Here is a 16,480-nt window from a genome sequence, read left to right as displayed (position 1 = left end):
GGATCTAATCTTTTTACAGTTCCACCACATGTGGATCCATGTACCTTCACCCTCTGAAGGCTGTTGAACATCCTTTTCATTAGATTTTGTAGGAGGTATATGGCAAGTTTTGCTTAATTACTAAGGGAAGTGATATACAAATGATTGGAAGTCAATTTTATGTTGTTGTTTTTAGGTTTGTGTTTTTCGAGAATATTTTATGATTTGTTTATGTTATTTCTATGGTGTTTTCTTTTTTGATTTGTATATTTGTATCATACCTGTCAAGTTGCTGTCAGAGAAATAAGGGACCGGGCCGGAAATAGCAGACCGGAAGTGGCGCTGCCGCCATTTTGGAACTGGACGGAGCATGCTCAGAAGTGACTTTTGATGCTGCTTTGCCCAGTTCCAAAATGGCCGCCGCGTCAGAAGTCGCACTGCAGCCATTTTGGAACTGGGCAGAGCAGCATCAAAAGTCGCTTCTGAGCATGCTCCGCCCAGTTCCAAAATGGCCGCCGCACCAGAATAAACCGGGGGGAAACAAAAAAATCCGTTTTTTCAGCTAGGAACAGCTGGGAAAACGGGGATTTTCCGGGGAAAACGGGAGAGTTGGCAGCTATGATTTGTATTTTACCAATTAAAATAAAGGTTATTTAATAATAATAATAATAATAATAATAAAGAACCTCCTTTTCATTTCATTCTATATCGTTCCCCAGTAATTGGAGGGTCTGGAATTCACCCTCTCTGCTTGCTTTGCTAGGTGACGCCAAGCCGCCATGGATATCGGAGGCCTGGAGACGGTGGTGGCCAATTCGGCCTACGTGTCGGCTCGGGGCGACGGCGGCCCGTCCTCGGGGCGCGACAAGAAGATGCGGGCCAAGCTGAAGTTGCCGCACATCACGCAGTGCGAGCATCTCAAGGATACACTGGACCTGGACTTCAAATTCGTCTGCCTGCGACAGCCCATTGGCAAGAGGATCTTCCATCAGTTTCTGGAGGACACGCCCGAGTTTCGGGCGGCGGCGGGGCTGTGGGAAAGCATCGAAGAGTACAACACGGCCGAGGAGGCCATGAGGGGCTCCACCGCCCAGGTGACCATCAACAGGTACTTCGACTCGGCCTCGAAGGAGTTCTGCCCCTTCCTGGAGGAGAAGGCCATCATGCGGGTCAAGGAAGACAGCAAGCACGGCCACGGAGACCTCTTCAAGGAGTCCGAGAAGCAGCTGCTGAAACACCTGGAGGAGAAGGCCTTTGCCCCCTACAAAGAGAGCCTCTTCTTCTTCCGCTTCCTCCAGTTCAAGTGGCTGGAGGCCCAGAGCGTGACGGACGAGTGGTTCATGGACTTCCGAGTGCTGGGCAAAGGGGGGTTCGGCGAGGTGTGCGCCTGCCAGATGAAAGCCACGGGCAAAATGTACGCCAACAAGCGCCTCAACAAGAAGAGGCTAAAGAAGCGCAAGGGATACGAGGTGAGGAGGAGGGCTGCTCGTTTTGACTCGGGCATCCCCAAACTGCGGCCCTCCAGATGTTTCCACCGAAACTTCCTGACAGTAAGAGCTGTTCGGCAGTGGGATTTGCTACCGAGGAGTGTGGTGGAGTCTCCTCCTTTGGAGGTCTTTAAGCAGAGGCTTGACAGGCATATGTCAAGAATGCTTTGATGGTGTTTCCTGCTTGGCAGGGGGTTGGACTGGATGGCCCTTGTGGTCTCTTCCAACTCTATGATTCTATGATTCTATGTTTTGGCCTACAACTCCCATGATCCCTAGCTCAGTGTTTCCCAACCAGTGTACCTCCAGATGTTTTGGGACTACAACTCCCATCATCCCTAGCTAGCAAGACCAGTGGTCAGGAATGATGGGAGTTGTAGTCCCAAAACATCTGGAGGCACACTGGTTGAGAAACACTGCCCTAGCTAACAGGACCAATGGTCAGGGATGATGGGAATTGTAGTCCAAAACATCTGGAGGGCCGAAGTTTGGGAGTGCCTGTTTTAACTCATTTCTTGAACCACCGAGAAGCGAAGAAAGCAATTGGGGGGGGGGTCTTCCCTTAAGGCCCTTGTAGTGTCCTGATTGGCTCCCAGGCACCCAGCCTTAAGATTGGCTGAGAGCCCTATATAAGCATCCTGGGTCAGGCCCAAAGGTGGCTATTCTGGTTGTGGGGAGCAATCAGCAAGGTGGGGCTGGGGGCTGGCAGGGGGCTGGCTGGCTGGCTGGCTGGCACCCTTGAACCCAGGGCGGTCGAGGGGTTGCAAAACAACAACACCATATTCACACGGGTACTTACTGAGAAGATCTATTTAAAAAAGCAACTGTACTCAAAGGAATCATTAGGAAAATTAGAAATATTTAGGGTGGGGCTGTTCGACAGTGGAATTTGCTGCCAAGGAGTGTGGTGGAGTCTCCTTCTTTGGAGGTCTTTAAGCAGAGGCTTGACGGGCATATGTCAAGAATGCTTTGATGGTGTTTCCTGCTTGGCAGGGGGTTGGACTGGATGGCCCTTGTGGTCTCTTCCAACTCTACGATTCTATGAAATGTTGTCCTTGCTCAGGGCACCGAATTACCAAAGCCCACCCCTGCTTGCAAGAATAAAATAAATAACGTTATTGGTGAAAACTGTTAAAAGCAAATATTAAAAAACATTTTTTTAAAAAAAGTGTAACACCAGCAGTAACCGCCCTGAGACCTCCAGGTATAGGGCAGTATATAAATTCAATCAATCAATCAATCAATAATAAATTAAAAACATGTTAAAACCCACTTCGATATTCTCCTTCTCCTTCCTCTGCTCAACCCCCCACCCCACCCCAATTCAAGAAGGTTCTCGAAAGATGCAGGAATGAGAGAAGAGGCGAGGAATTAACATACCAGAAACGTGTGGGATATGGCGTGTGATATTATTATTCCTCCCAAGAGCTGGGGGCCAAGCCTGTTCTTCTTTCTCTGATTTGATCCTAATAACAACCCTTTGAGGTAGACCAGGCTGAGAGACAGTGCATGAGAACAGCAGAGCCCTTTGAGGCCTGAGGCTCCCCTGTTCCTCACCGAGGCCCACCAGATCCCCCCAGTGAGAAGCCTGCAAGCAGGACCCGAGTTCAAGAGTCGCTCTCCCCTACTGTGAATCCCTGGAACCGTCATTCAGAGGCATAGGCTGCTGGGGTACTGGGATTCAGGCACGATGCTGTCCCAGGATGCTGTCCCAGCAAGGCCAGAAACCATGGGATAAAGGGACTTCAGTTAGAAGGGAACCCCAGAGATCATCCAGTCCAACCCCCTGCAATGCAGCAATCTCAGCTAAAGCACCCATGGCAGATGCATAGATTGTGGTTGTTGTATCACGCAACCAATTGTGGAAAAAGTGCGAGAGCAGTTTGCAGCTTTGCGGTGCCATTACAGGCACAGGCAAGGCCGGTTTTAGGTAGGATGAGGCCCTAAGCTACCGAAGGTAATGGGGCCCTTTATATGTCCAGCTGTCCTTTGTCAGCAACAAATTGTCGCTGCTGTTTTTTGTGTTGAATATTTGCTATATGGTCATTTATGGACCCCATGGGTATCTAAAGCCATTTGCACATAACAAAGCGGAGCCTACGCAACACAAAACACTGTTGCTGTACATAGGTTTTCTTTGTCTTTTATCTTATATTTTGGAAATGAAATTTTTTGGGGGAGCCCCAAGAGAGTGGAGCCCTAAACCATAGCTTGTTTAGCTTACACGTAAATCCGGCACTGTTGTTGTTGTTGTTGTTTAGTCGTTTAGTCGTGTCCGACTCTTCGTGACCCCATGGACAATAGCACGCCAGGCACTCCTGTCTTGCACTGCCTCCCGCAGTTTGGTCAAACTCATGTTCGTAGCTTCGAGAACACTGTCCAACCATCTTGTCTTCTGACGTCCCCTTCTCCTAGTGCCCTCAATCTTTCCCAACATCAGGGTCTTTTCCAAGGATCCGGCACTGGGCACAGGTGAATTCATAGCTTGTGTCCACACCATCCAAGGTGTGCAAAACAAGTGAAGTCACATTTCCCTGCGTTGCAGGGGGTTGGACTAGTTGACCCTCAGGGGTCCCATCCAGCTCGGCGATTCTGGGCGAGGCATTGGGAACGGCCTCTGCGCAGCCGTGCGCGTGATCTCCTCCCTGGCTGGATGTCCGGTGAGGCAAAGGCACGTGCCCGGCCGGCTCAAGACAACCGTGTCTCCCTCTCCCAGGCGAACCCACCTGCTTCCCATCCCGGGATTATTTTCAGATGAAGCAAATTAGCCACCTTAATCCCCCCCGGGCCAATTATTCCCCTGTAAAGAAGCTTGCCGTTTAGCTGCTTGCTGGCTGCGACGGCGGATCTGGCGAAAGAGGTGTCAGAGAACATCAGCGTCAGCGGTTTCACGGCGGGGAGGGTGGCGTCAGATAGGAATCGTGGAATTGTAGAACCGGAAGGGGCCACGAGGGTCAATTTTTGCCCAGTGTGAGACTCGAACCCAAGACCCTTGCTCAAGTAATACCCATAGAGATGTTGGCAGTTCACAACAAAAAAATGACAGTATTCCAGTAGGAGAGGTGGGTTCTCTAACTGGAAAAAGGAATCGGCCACTGCAGAACAGATCCTGGATACTGGGTTGCGGATGATTGACAGGTGACCATCTGCAAAGTGGAATCGAACCCTCTTCCTAACCCACAGTTCACCCAAGTGTGCTGCACCTGCAGAAAACTTTCCAGGGCTATTTCCCTGCAGAAGAGCTTCCTAATAATAATAATAATGATGATGATGATAAATAATAATAATAATAATAATAATAATAATAATAATAATAATAATAATACAAAGACTTGAAGGTCACACCCACAGTAACCTGGCTCTCCTGTTTCTCGCTCGTTTTCTTCCAGGGTGCAATAGTGGAGAAGAGGATTCTCGCCAAAGTCCACAGCCGATTCATCGTCACCCTGGCGTACGCCTTCCAAACCAAGAACGACCTCTGCCTCGTCATGACGCTGATGAATGGCGGAGACCTCAGGTGGGAGACCCTTTTGCGGGACAAAACTGTCGGGGCCGTGCTCTCCAAACCTGGCCTGGATGTTCTGCTGTGTTGCGGCCAACACAGAGATACAACACAGACCTCATTTGTCAAATCATGACTGCCGGGTCATTTTTACAGATTCTGCCGCCAGAGATCTTAATGCTGTCAGATTAGTGGGGTAGGATTGTCCCATAATAATAATACTATTAATAATAATTATTATTATTTATTTATTTATACCCATCTGGCTGGGTTTCCCCAGCCACTCTGGGCGGCTCCCAACAAAATATTAAAAATACAATAAAACATCAGTCATTAAAAATGTCCCTAAACAGGGCTGCCTTCAGATGTCTTCTAAAAGTCAGATAGTTGGTTATTTTCTTGACATCTGGTGGGAGGGCGTTCCACGGGGGGGCCACCCCCGAGAAGGCCCTCTGCCTGGTTCCCTGTAACTTGGCTTCCCGCAACGAGGGAACCGCCAGAAGGCCCTCGGCGCTGGACCTCAGTGTCCGGGCAGAACGATGGGGGTGGAGACGCTCCTTCAGGTATACTGGACCGAGGTCGTTTAGGGCTTTAAAGGTCAGCAACAACGCTTTGAATTGTGCTCGGAAACGTAATGGGAGCCAATGTAGATCTTTCAGGACCGGTGTTACGTGGTCTCGCCGGCCGCTCCCAATCTGACCACCAATGCACCTCTTTCGTTTCAGAAAGGACATGGGAAGACGAGCCTTAAAAGCCCGGGGCACAAATTTTCGCGGCCCTCTAGCGCAGCGATGGGCAACCTTTTGAGCTTGGTGTGTCAAAATTCGCCAAAAAACCGAGCGTAACTCGGGTGGTGTTTCACTTCGAGAAAAAAACCATAATTCCGCGATATTTATAGTTTAAATAACAAAAATGTAAATTGTAATATATAACTGTATTTAATAAACCAAAAACTCATTATTTAACCAAACCAAAAACCCCTTATTTATCACAAAGTGCCCAGAGTTGTTGAGCTTTTGGGGGGAAGTTGCTGACCAAAGTTTTGGAGGTTTTTTGGGGGGGGTGCAAAAGTTGCTTTGCTTTTTGGGGGGGGAAGAGAACAGAAATAAATGACGAATAACACCTTCACTGGAATTAGCACGCAGCACCGACATAGTCTGCCAAAGCGCCAAAAAATCCCCAGCACAGAACGGGTTAAAAAACGAACGCTGTTACACCCAATCATAGTCTGCCAAAGCGCCAAAAAAACCCAGCACAGAACGGGTTAAAAAATGAACGCTGTTACACCCAATCGTAGTCTGCCAAAGCGCCAAAAAAAACCAGCACAGAACGGGTTAAAAAACGAACGCTGTCACATCCAATCGTAGTCTGCCAAAGCGCCAGAAAAAACAGCACAGAAAGGGTTAAAAACCAATCTCTGGCCACCAGCAACAACAACAACAAAAAAAGGATCCGGGTTTTAACAGCGGAGACAAGCTGTAGGAGGAGCGGGAGAACAAAGGGGGGGGGACAACAACAACAGCGCAAATGGGCCGATGGGGCGTGTGCCAGCGGTGAGGGCTCTGCGCGTCATGTCTGACACACGTGTCATAGGTTCGCCACCACTGCTCTAGCGGCTAGGGTAGCTTATTTACCAGAAGCAATGTATTTTAGTCTTAATTCTGGAAGTCTGCATTCAATTCTGACCCAAATATCCTGGTGGGTATTTTGCTCTGTGGGGATCCCGCGTTTCGGAAACCTGTGGCGGGATTTGATTTGGGGCTTTGCCTCCCTCCCCAGGTACCACGTCTATAACGTCGACGAGAAAAACCCCGGCTTTTCGGAATCCAGGGCGATCTTCTACACGGCTCAGATCATCTGCGGCCTGGAGCACTTGCACCAAAACCGCATCATCTACCGTGACCTGAAGCCAGAGAACGTCCTTTTGGACGATGCAGGTAAGGAAACAAGATGCTGGAAGCTCCTGGAACGGTAAAAGCGTGGAATGTTCCATGTGTGGTTAAACTGCGGAACTCCCTGCTACAGGAGGCGGGGTTGGCGCCAATCCGGATGGCTTCCAACATTCCCAATTAAGTGTAACTTTTCATTTCCATTTCCAAATCTCACGCCCAGCCTGTCAATTGGTTCCTTATGATGTCTTCTTTTTTCTCTGCTCCCCCCCCCCCAAATTCAGGGCATGTGCGGCTGTCGGATTTGGGCCTGGCAGTGGAACTGGCAGAAGGGAAAGACAAGACCAAGGGCTATGCGGGCACACCAGGTGGGCACACCATTATTCAGGATCTTCCTCTTCATCTGCAGTTCCTGCGATTTAGCTGCAACTCCTGCGTCGCAGGGGATTGGACTAGATGACCACTGGGGGTGCCAGCTCGGCAGTTCTGTGATTCTGCGTTTCTTCCTCTCTCCTTTCCCCACAGGGTTCATGGCCCCGGAACTCCTTAAGGGAGAGGAATATGACTCGAGTGTGGATTACTTTACGCTGGGAGTAACCCTCTTTGAGATGGTCGCCGCCAAAGGACCTTTCCGCAGCCGCGGGGAGAAAGTACGGCATTTATTTTATATTATGTCAGCAAATTTATACATCCGCTTGACTGTGGGGAAACGTAAAAATCAAATATGGCAGTTAGGGTTGCCATATTCCAAGAAGTAAAAAATCCGGACACAAAAGTTGTTGAGCTTTTCTCGGGAGATCGCCCCTAAAATTGTTGAGCTCAAAAGTTAGAATTCATGCAAAAAAAGGCTGCTAATTTCGACATTTGAATCCCGGACAAGTTCAGGAAATTCTGGACGTATACAACAATAGCAAGACTGGTAGAGGTTAATTTAAGACTTTTGAAAAGTTCAACTAACACTAAAAACAGCTCTTATTTTATTGATCGCTTGTACCTTGTTCTCCTCCGAGGAGGTGAAGAGAAAAAGGTTGGGTGCTTATATTATTGACATGAGTCAATAGCACCTTTGCCCCCCCCCAAAGGTTTATTTTTCTTAATGTTATAATGTATATAAAACAGAGCTAACAATTGTAACAACAGATGAAAAACAAAACTATAAAACAAGCACGAAGAAGGAGTTTGGTCGCACGTGGGTTGAAATAGCAAAGTCCAAGTAAAGATTATCAGATTATTATTCTAGTTATCAAGTCCAGATTTCCCAGGTTTATATTGAAAATGATGGTTCTTCTTGTATATGTGATAAGGGAATGCCAAACCACCTTAAACGTGTTTGCAGGTTCCCAGCCGTTGTCGAAATCTCAAAACATGCACAGTTCCCCCCCCCCCGATTATCACTCTGTTCCAGAGTGAGGGGCACCTGCTGTAATATTTTGGTCTGTTTTCTGTTGAGATGCAATTACTATTTGAGCTGCCGAGATCATATATACATGATCAATTCTTTTGACAACGCCGGTGTCATCAAAAATATTCAGCTGGCCTTGATTTTGGATGACAAACAATAACTCCTTTTAGTAATGTTTAGCGTCAAAGCTAAATCTCGCGCCAACTTACATTCCCACCATCAATGATAAGCGGTGCCAAGTTTATTGCAAAGCTCGGTTGGCGGAGCTCGAGACTCTTAATCTCGGGGTTCTGGGTTCGAGTCTCACCTGGGGCAAAAGATTCTTGGGGGTTGGACCAAATGACTCTCAGGGGTCCTTTCCAACTTACCATTCTATGATTCTATGAATTACAGTACTAGATAATAAAGAAGGAAAGATTTCGGACATGGACAAAGAGTGTGATAATCATCGCGACCTTAACAGTGTTGTTGTTTTTTTTTAAAAAAAATGTTTAGGGGTACTCTCATTTTCCTTTTCATAGTGAATTAGGGACGCGGGTGGCGCTGTGGTCTAAACCACTGAGCCTCTTGGGCTTGCCGATCGTAAGGTCGGCGGTTCGAATCCCCACGACGGAGGGAGCTCCCGTTGCGCTGTCCCAGCTTCTGCCAACCTGGCAGTTTGAAAGCACACCAGTGCAAGTAGATAAATAGGGACCACTGCGGCGGGAAGGTAAAAGGTGTTTCCGTGCACTCTGGTTTCCGCCACGGTGTCCCGTTGCGGCAGAAGCGGTTTAGTCCTGCTGGCCACATGACCTGGAAAGCTGTCTGTGGACAAAAGCCGGCTCCCTCGGCCTGAAAGCGAGATGAGCGCAGCAACCCTATGGTCACTTTTGACTGGACTTAACAATCCAGGGGTCCTTTACCTTTACCATATTGAAATACTGCCCCTCAATGAGGCCAAACTCCCCCAGAAAAAAGCACTGGACCTTAATATTCCCAACGGGTACGAATATTATGGTACTTACCTGTGTTATTAACAAAAAATGAGACCGCGTGTTTATTTTATATCCTGCACAAAGATTTTCCGCCTGTCTGCATGCGATTGGGGGGGCAGGCAGAAAAAGTTTTTTAAGAAAAAGACACAGCCCCTTTCTCCCTCCTGCCACAGGTAGAGAACAAGGAAGTGACGCGTCGCATCTTGAACGATCCTGTCACGTACCCGGAAAAGTTCAGCGCCGAGTGCAAGGCCTGTTGCGAGGGGCTGATGGCGAAAGACCCGGCCGCTCGCCTGGGGTTCAAGGACAACGAATGCGCTGAGTTGAAGAACCACCCTGTTTTCCAGAAGATAAACTGGGGGCGCCTCGAAGCAGGTAATAATGACCTCCAGGCCAGGCGGTGGCGGGGGGGTTAAGTGGGATGATCGACCGACTTCTGAGCCATTACGCTAGCCCTGGGCTGATGGGAGCTGTGGTCCAAAATGTCTCGGAGGGCACAAGGTTTAAAACTTCAATGCAATAGGCTTTAAACAGATTAGAACTCGCACCAACTTTCTAAGCATCTGCGTAGGCCTGTCGGAAGGAGCAGAGTTTTAGCAGGCGCCAAGAAGAGTTTGGCGAAGGCCTGGTGTCAATCAGCAGGGAGTTCCAAGGTATAGTTGCCACCATACTGTAAGATCGAGTTCTTCCAAATACATGTGCCCACTGAACCACGCCCACTGAACCACGCCAGTCGGCCAAATTGGCACTGCTACAGCTGCCAAAAATACCCATTTCGCATTTGCAAGAACACATTCCTTTAGCGTTGCAGCAGCTAAACTTTGGAACTCCCCGCCTCTTGATTTCAAGCAGGCGTACTTGCTGTGCTCTTTTTGCTGCCTGCTGATAACCATTTTGTTCCATCAAGCCTCCCCTGGCAGGGCCGTCTTGAGCAGATCGCGCGCCCTGGTGCTGAGGGGCGGAGATCGCTCCGCCGCCCCACCCTCGCAGGGTGCAATTGGTTTCCGCATGGCTTCGCCGCACGGCGCCCTCCTTGCCAGGCCAGCGCCCAGCTTACCAGCCCCCCGCCGTGGTGCACTGCGCCACCGGGGGTCTATGTAGAGCCGGCCCTGTCCCCTGGTGCTTAGGAAGCCGAGGTGACTTTAATGCCTTTTAGCATTCTAACTTCTCGTATGTTTTAAAGTACGGCTGTGAACTTTCCTTGGGTTTTTTCCTTGCAATATTATTGTCAATTAAATTTGTACACTGTCCTCCACCTGAAGATCTCAGGGCGGGGCGCGGCATAGCAATACAAGGCGAAAACATGGGATCAAGTAGGCAAATAAATGCAGAATGGGTGTTACCAGATTTAGGTTGGATGCGGCCCTAAGCTACTGAAGGTAACGGGGCCCTTTATATGTCCAGCTGTCCTTTGTCAAGAACAAATTGTCGCTGTTTTTTGTGTTGAATATATGCTATACTGCATGGTAATTTATGGACGTAATAGGTATCTCAAGCCATTTGCACATAACAAAATATGTATTTTATTAAAGTAATTGTTACAACCAGTCCATGCAGAATGTAGGCACCCTATATATAGAAATGAGCAAACCCGTGATATTTTAGGGAGCAGGCTAGCAGGCCATTACTTACATCATAGGAGTCTACACAACACAAAACACTGTTGCTGTAGGTAGGCTTTATTTTATTTGTTTTTTATCTTATATTTTGGAAATGTACATCCAGTTTTTTTTCCTTTTAATTTTTGTGGGGGCCCCCAAGAGAGTGGGACCCTAAGCTGCAGCTTGTTTAGCTTATATGTAAATCCGACACTGCCTGAAGCAGGGGGCAGACTTTTTAGAGACCCCCCGGCCATACCCTTGCTCACAGAAAGACTACTGAACTGTTCCCGCTTGTGGGGCAGCCCTGACAGACGAAAAGGGACCCGAGGCGAGCTCTCCAACTCTTCCTTTCTCTCCCTCCCCCCCCTTCACTTTCAGGAATGGTGGAGCCCCCCTTCGTGCCGGACCCCAAGGTGGTCTACGCCAAAGACATCGGCGAAGTGGGCGCTTTCTCCACGGTAAAAGGCGTGGTGCTCGACGAGACGGACAAGGCCTTCTACGACGACTTCTCCACAGGCAACATCCCCATCCCTTGGCAGGAGGAAATGGTAGAGACGGGCATCTTCGGAGAGCTCAACGTCGCTTGGGCCAAGGGCACCACCCCGAGGGATCTGGACCGCAACGCTACCCCCAGCAGCACCACCAGCAAGTCGGGGACCTGCCTGCTGCTCTGAAGAGAGCCGGGGGACCGCCGTGGCGGCTATTGCCGGACTCGCAACGGAGACCAGCTTCTGGCTGGCGGACGATGCCCACTAGGCTGCGCTGCCCTCCCAGAGCTGGATGGTGGTGGAAAGAAGCCAGGCCCTGCAAGCCGCCGGGCCCCCGCTTTCTCTACCAGAGACCGGACTCTGCTTCGCTACGTGGCGGGGGCAATGGGGAACTCGAACTGGGTTCTGGCCAGCCTGCTCTGACCACTAGGCTCTGCAACCCTCCTAGCGCTGGGGCACCCACACCCGGGAGGCCCTCCCTTATTTTAATTAAATTTTCAGTCCGCAAGGAGGTTCACACACACACACACACCGGAGACTCCTGCGTTCTGATAGGAAGTGGCAGCTATTGGTTAGACGAACAAGGGAGGGGGGCTTGTTTTCTTAAGAAATTTGGGGGGGGGAATCAAATACATTCAAGGCATCTTGATGTAAGAGTCTTCTAAAATAAGGTAACGTCCACAATAATCCAAAGTTAGCACTTCGGATTATTGTGGTCTCTATCTGACTCTAAAAGACTTCTACACCAAACGCCGTATTGATATTTTGCATCAAAAGACTCTTTAATGGAACTGGAACCTGAATTATTCAATTAGATACTATTGAACTGAGAAATTTTCAGGTTGCGAATATTATTTAAACATTAAGTTTATTACAGAAATTGTATGGAGTGGGGTGAATTATCTCCGGCGGCCCTCTGCGTCCTTTTTATAAAGTCACTCACCTCTCTTGGGTAGGCTAAGTTCAGTAAAAAAGCAGGAGAAATTTTGACTTCCCAGGGGCAAGTTCTCACACCCAGAAGGGACTGGGGTGTGAGATTCAGTTCAGTTTGTATTTAAAGGAGAACCTAGCTGCTCCAAAAACGCTATGCAAACAAAAACACAGCCATCCTTTGAAATCTGTATTTCTCTTTTTGAGTTTGCAATGCAGCTCTCTCTGGCCAAGCAATGTGTACAGGAGAAATAATGCATACATGCTGTACTAAGCTAAAATGTGCATATAAATGAATATACATAAGTGTGTGTGTGTGTAAACATATCCCCCCAAATTGCACTAAATTAGGGGAAATTGCTTTGCAAAAATGTCTATATCAAGCAAAACAGCATTGGGAAAAAAAATGTGTACATGAAATTAAATTTGCACCGAGATGCTGATGAATTTTCACAAGGATTTCTTTTCTTTTTAAAAATGGCAGGACCACAGTAAAAATGGGAAGCAACGAGCTTAGGACTGGGGGAAAAAAAAACATGAAAGGAAGCTGACATTGCCAGATTCAATCACCAAGCTGTCCCTACACACAGCACACACGCGAAACCTCGCACAACTGGCCACAATCACAACTGAAATCTGGTCAGGCTGTTCCCAGCCATTCAGCAATCGCACAACTACACATCGGACTGAGGCCTCGCCTGCACTGTGCATTTAAAGCAGAATCATGCCATTTTAAAGAGTGTCCCCCAAAGGATCTTGGGAGCTGTAGTTTGTTAAGGCTGCTGAGAGTCCTTAGGTCCGGAGACTCCTCTGGGGATGGCAGGAAACCGGGAATTATGCTCACATGTGGTGGGGACGTAAATATGTACAATTTTTCCGGCAAAGGGTGTTTGAGGAGATAACAGAAATCACTGGGATTAAAGCTGGCCGAAAGTCCAGAGGTAGCATTACTATCAATTTACGACGGGGTGGAAGGTTTGCAGGCTATGAAGGACTCGCTCACAAATTTATTGACAGCTGCACAAATTATTATAGTTAGGAAGCGGAAGGGGCAAGCAGAATATAAAAAGGAAGAATGGTATAAAGAGGTGTGGGATATAGCTACGGTATGAATGATAAATTAACATGTGCCATTAAGGTAAGACGGGGAATACGCAGGAAGAATGGTTTTGAGGAGATTGTTGTTGTTTAGTCGTTTAGTCGTGTCCGACTCTTCGTGACCCCATGGACCAGAGCACGCCAGGCACTCCTGTCTTCCACTGCCTCCCGCAGTTTGGTCAAACTCATGTTCGTAGCTTCGAGAACACTGTCCAACCATCTCGTCCTCTGTCGTCCCCTTCTCCTAGTGCCCTCCATCTTTCCCAACATCAGGGTCTTTTCCAGGGAGTCTTCTCTTCTCATGAGGTGGCCAAAGTATTGGAGCCTCAGCTTCAGGATCTGTCCTTCCAGTGAGCACTTAGGGCTGATTTCCTTCAGAATGGATAGGTTTGATCTTCTTGCAGTCCATGGGACTATCAAGAGTCTCCTCCAGCACCATAATTCAAAAGCCTCAATTCTTCGGCGATCAGCCTTCTTGATGGTCCAGCTCTCACTTCCATACATCACATCATACATGAGAAGATATGGAGGGTGTTTGCAGAATTTGTACTGCTAAAACGGAAAGGGGTCAAACCATCGCAAGAGGTGTTGACATTTTGGGAGCTTGGATAGTTACAATGGAAAGGCCTCAGGGGTGGGGTGCAGATTTTTATCCTTATTTATTTATGATGATTACTTTGTCAAAATAAAATTGAAAAAAAGAGAAAAAAAGAGTATGTCCTCTGTTCACAGAGGAACAATTTGCAGAGTAGTTTAACCACCAGCTATGGGAATTGTAAGTCTCTGAGGGGTATAAGGTCTCCTTGGAATCTTAGAGTTGGAAGGGACCCTCAAGGGTCATCTAGCCCAACCCCCTGCAATGCAGGATTCCCAGCTAAATTATCCATGAAAGACGGCCTTACAACCTTCATGGAGGAGAGAGCTGTCAAAGGCTCCTTGCCACAATGGCTATGCACTGCCCCCACAGCTGGGAGGCAGCAAGGGGATAGTGACTCTCGCACTCGGATCCTGCTCGTGGGCATGGCCACCGTGAGAACAGGAAGCTGGGCTGGGCAGGTCACCTGCACCAGCGTCCTGTCTCTCCTATTCTCGGCACCCGTGGCAAACTACATTTCCCAGGATCCCTTGGGGGAAGAAGCCGTGTCTGTTGAGAGCGGCCTGGTTATGCGTTAAATGTGCAAAGGGGGCCTTAGTGAGCCGGGGGGGGGGCAGGAGACGGGGGTGCGATTTTGCTTGGGAGAAGGAGGGAAAGATGTGCCGAAGTTCTCCCTATGCCTCTTGATCCGCCTTGGCCTGGCCTCTGTCGGCTACGGGGCAGCTGTAGGGCCAGATTGAATTGCTCCTGGATTTCACCTCGTCAAAATCCAGGACCTGGTCTTGAACCCGGAACCCACGCAGGCAGCCCCGGAAGAAACTCCTCTCCTGGGCCAGCGGGAATTTTTCCTGTCCTGCAATGGAATAGAAAGAGAAAGAGAAATAAAAGACAGAGGACGGGAAATTTTTATTTTTTATTTAGATTAATTGATTAATTATTGGTGGAAGATAATGGACATTTTTCAGAATAGAATAGTTGAGAGATAATGATAAAATGTGTTAGAATGATTTGAGATACAAAAGGGAAATTGCTTAATTGGGATTTTAAAATGCACCCAGTTGGGGGGGGGGATTGAGGAAGTCAACAATGTTAAGTAAAAAAAAAATGTAAGAACTGTTGTTTTTCTTTTTCGTGGTTTTTTTTGTTTTTTTTGGTGATTTTATTTTTGTGAATATTGGAAAATGAATAAAAATTATTTGGGGGGGAAAAGGGAATAGAAAAAAATGGAATGGAATGGGTGGGTATCACAAGGGAGGGAAGGTGATTTGAATACACCTATAGGCAATAGCATTCACACACACCCCACAAATACCACCTTTTTTGCGCCAAATGCCATATTAATCAGCTGGTTGCCACTGCAAGAGGACACACAGTCAAAAACAGGTACAGTGGTCCCTTGGTTCTCAATCTTGATCCGTTCCAGAAGTCCGTTCCAAAACCAAAGCGTTCCAAAACCAAGGCGTGCGCTTTCCGATAGAAAGCAATGCAAAACGGATTAATCTGTTCCAGGATTTTAAAAACAACACCTAAAACAGCCATTTCATGTGAATTTTACTCGCTAACAAGACCACCGATCCATAAAATGAAAGCGGTAAACCAGTGGTTCCCAACAGGTGGGAGCTATGCCAGAGGGGTCCGCGAGCTATGCCAGAGGGGTCCGCAAGATGCTATTAGAATAAAAAATATATTAAATATATTTCGTATGATAACAGATTTTTTGTTTTGGCCGCTTCCTGCATGAGCAGAGTCTAGCGCAAAACTAGAATTAGATGAGGCAGTAGTTCTGCTGTATGCCGTTAGGTGGCGCTTTACAAACACTACTGTTTTGCAAAGAGGCAGCGCGCGCATTCTACTAACGCTCACCTCCCCAAGATGCTTTGCGCGCGTCGGCTTCATTTGTGCGCTACTGCGCAGGTACCCTGTCTTCTCCATTCCCCTCCCTCCTCCCTGGCGTGCGCTGCCTCTTTGCAAAACAGTAGTGTTTGTAAACAAAGCGTTGTTTTTCGTGGAAGCTACAGTTCGCGTAGTTAAAAATGGACCGGTGGTTAAAAAGTGGTTCATCTCATTAAGAACTGAAAATTAAAACTAACTCTATACGGATGGAGTACTCTGTTGTAACTGTAAAAAACGTATAAATATAAAATATAAAAAGACTCTTAATTTGGCTCTCACTTTTTAATTTTAGGATTAGGAATTAATGGGGGTCCTTGTCACAATAGCGGCTCCATGAGGGGTCCTCGAGAAAATTTTGTTGGGAACCCCTGCGGTAAACAATTTACTGCAGTCACACAATCCATCAATCAGTAGCTGAACTGGGTTCCACACAGTCACAAAAACAAACAAACAAAGCAAAAACGCAAAATAAATAGCAAAAACAGAAAAACCTCAGTGTAACACTCAAAGTGGAAGTGCGGCACTCAAAACGGAGCACGTTCGGCTTCTGAAAAACGCTCGCAAACCGGAACACTCACTTCCAGGTTTGCAGTGTTTGGGTTCCAAGTTGTTTGAGTACCAAGGCGTTTGAGAACCAAGGTG

General features: G+C 47.8%; 2 protein-coding genes across 2 annotated transcripts in view; one reads left to right on the top strand and one right to left on the bottom strand.

The window, feature by feature from the left end:
* Window positions 1-758: 758 nt before the first annotated feature.
* On the top strand, window positions 759-11,508 carry GRK1 (G protein-coupled receptor kinase 1). Its single transcript, XM_035135386.2, has 7 exons — window positions 759-1,448; window positions 4,856-4,983; window positions 6,748-6,905; window positions 7,142-7,225; window positions 7,383-7,507; window positions 9,407-9,608; window positions 11,213-11,508. Exons 1-7 carry the CDS (start codon window positions 759-761, stop codon window positions 11,506-11,508), a joined length of 1,683 nt encoding a protein of 560 aa, XP_034991277.1.
* SHBG (sex hormone binding globulin) overlaps window positions 11,481-16,480 on the bottom strand; it is a 20,578-nt gene continuing 15,578 nt past the window's right edge. Inside the window, exon 8 of the mRNA XM_035137077.2 lies at window positions 11,481-14,798. Coding sequence (XP_034992968.2) covers window positions 14,620-14,798 — 179 coding nt within the window. The 3' untranslated portion in view covers window positions 11,481-14,619. The remainder of the gene's footprint in view (window positions 14,799-16,480) is intronic.

Source organism: Zootoca vivipara, chromosome 13 (assembly GCF_963506605.1).
Source record: "Zootoca vivipara chromosome 13, rZooViv1.1, whole genome shotgun sequence".
NCBI lineage: Eukaryota > Metazoa > Chordata > Lepidosauria > Squamata > Lacertidae > Zootoca > Zootoca vivipara.
The sequence above is the reverse complement of the archived record's forward strand: the minus strand, read 5'-3'. Positions and strand labels throughout refer to the sequence as shown.

What these genes read in the sequence shown, in the direction of transcription:
- GRK1 (XM_035135386.2), top strand. Translation starts at nt 759, where the DNA reads ATGGATATCGGAGGCCTGGAGACGGTGGTGGCCAATTCGGCCTACGTG. An exon ending in ATGAATGGCGGAGACCTCAG is followed by an intron (nt 4,984 to 6,747) that starts GTGGGAGACCCT and finishes CTCCCTCCCCAG; the next exon opens with GTACCACGTCTATAACGTCG. An exon ending in CTGGGGGCGCCTCGAAGCAG is followed by an intron (nt 9,609 to 11,212) that starts GTAATAATGACC and finishes CTTCACTTTCAG; the next exon opens with GAATGGTGGAGCCCCCCTTC.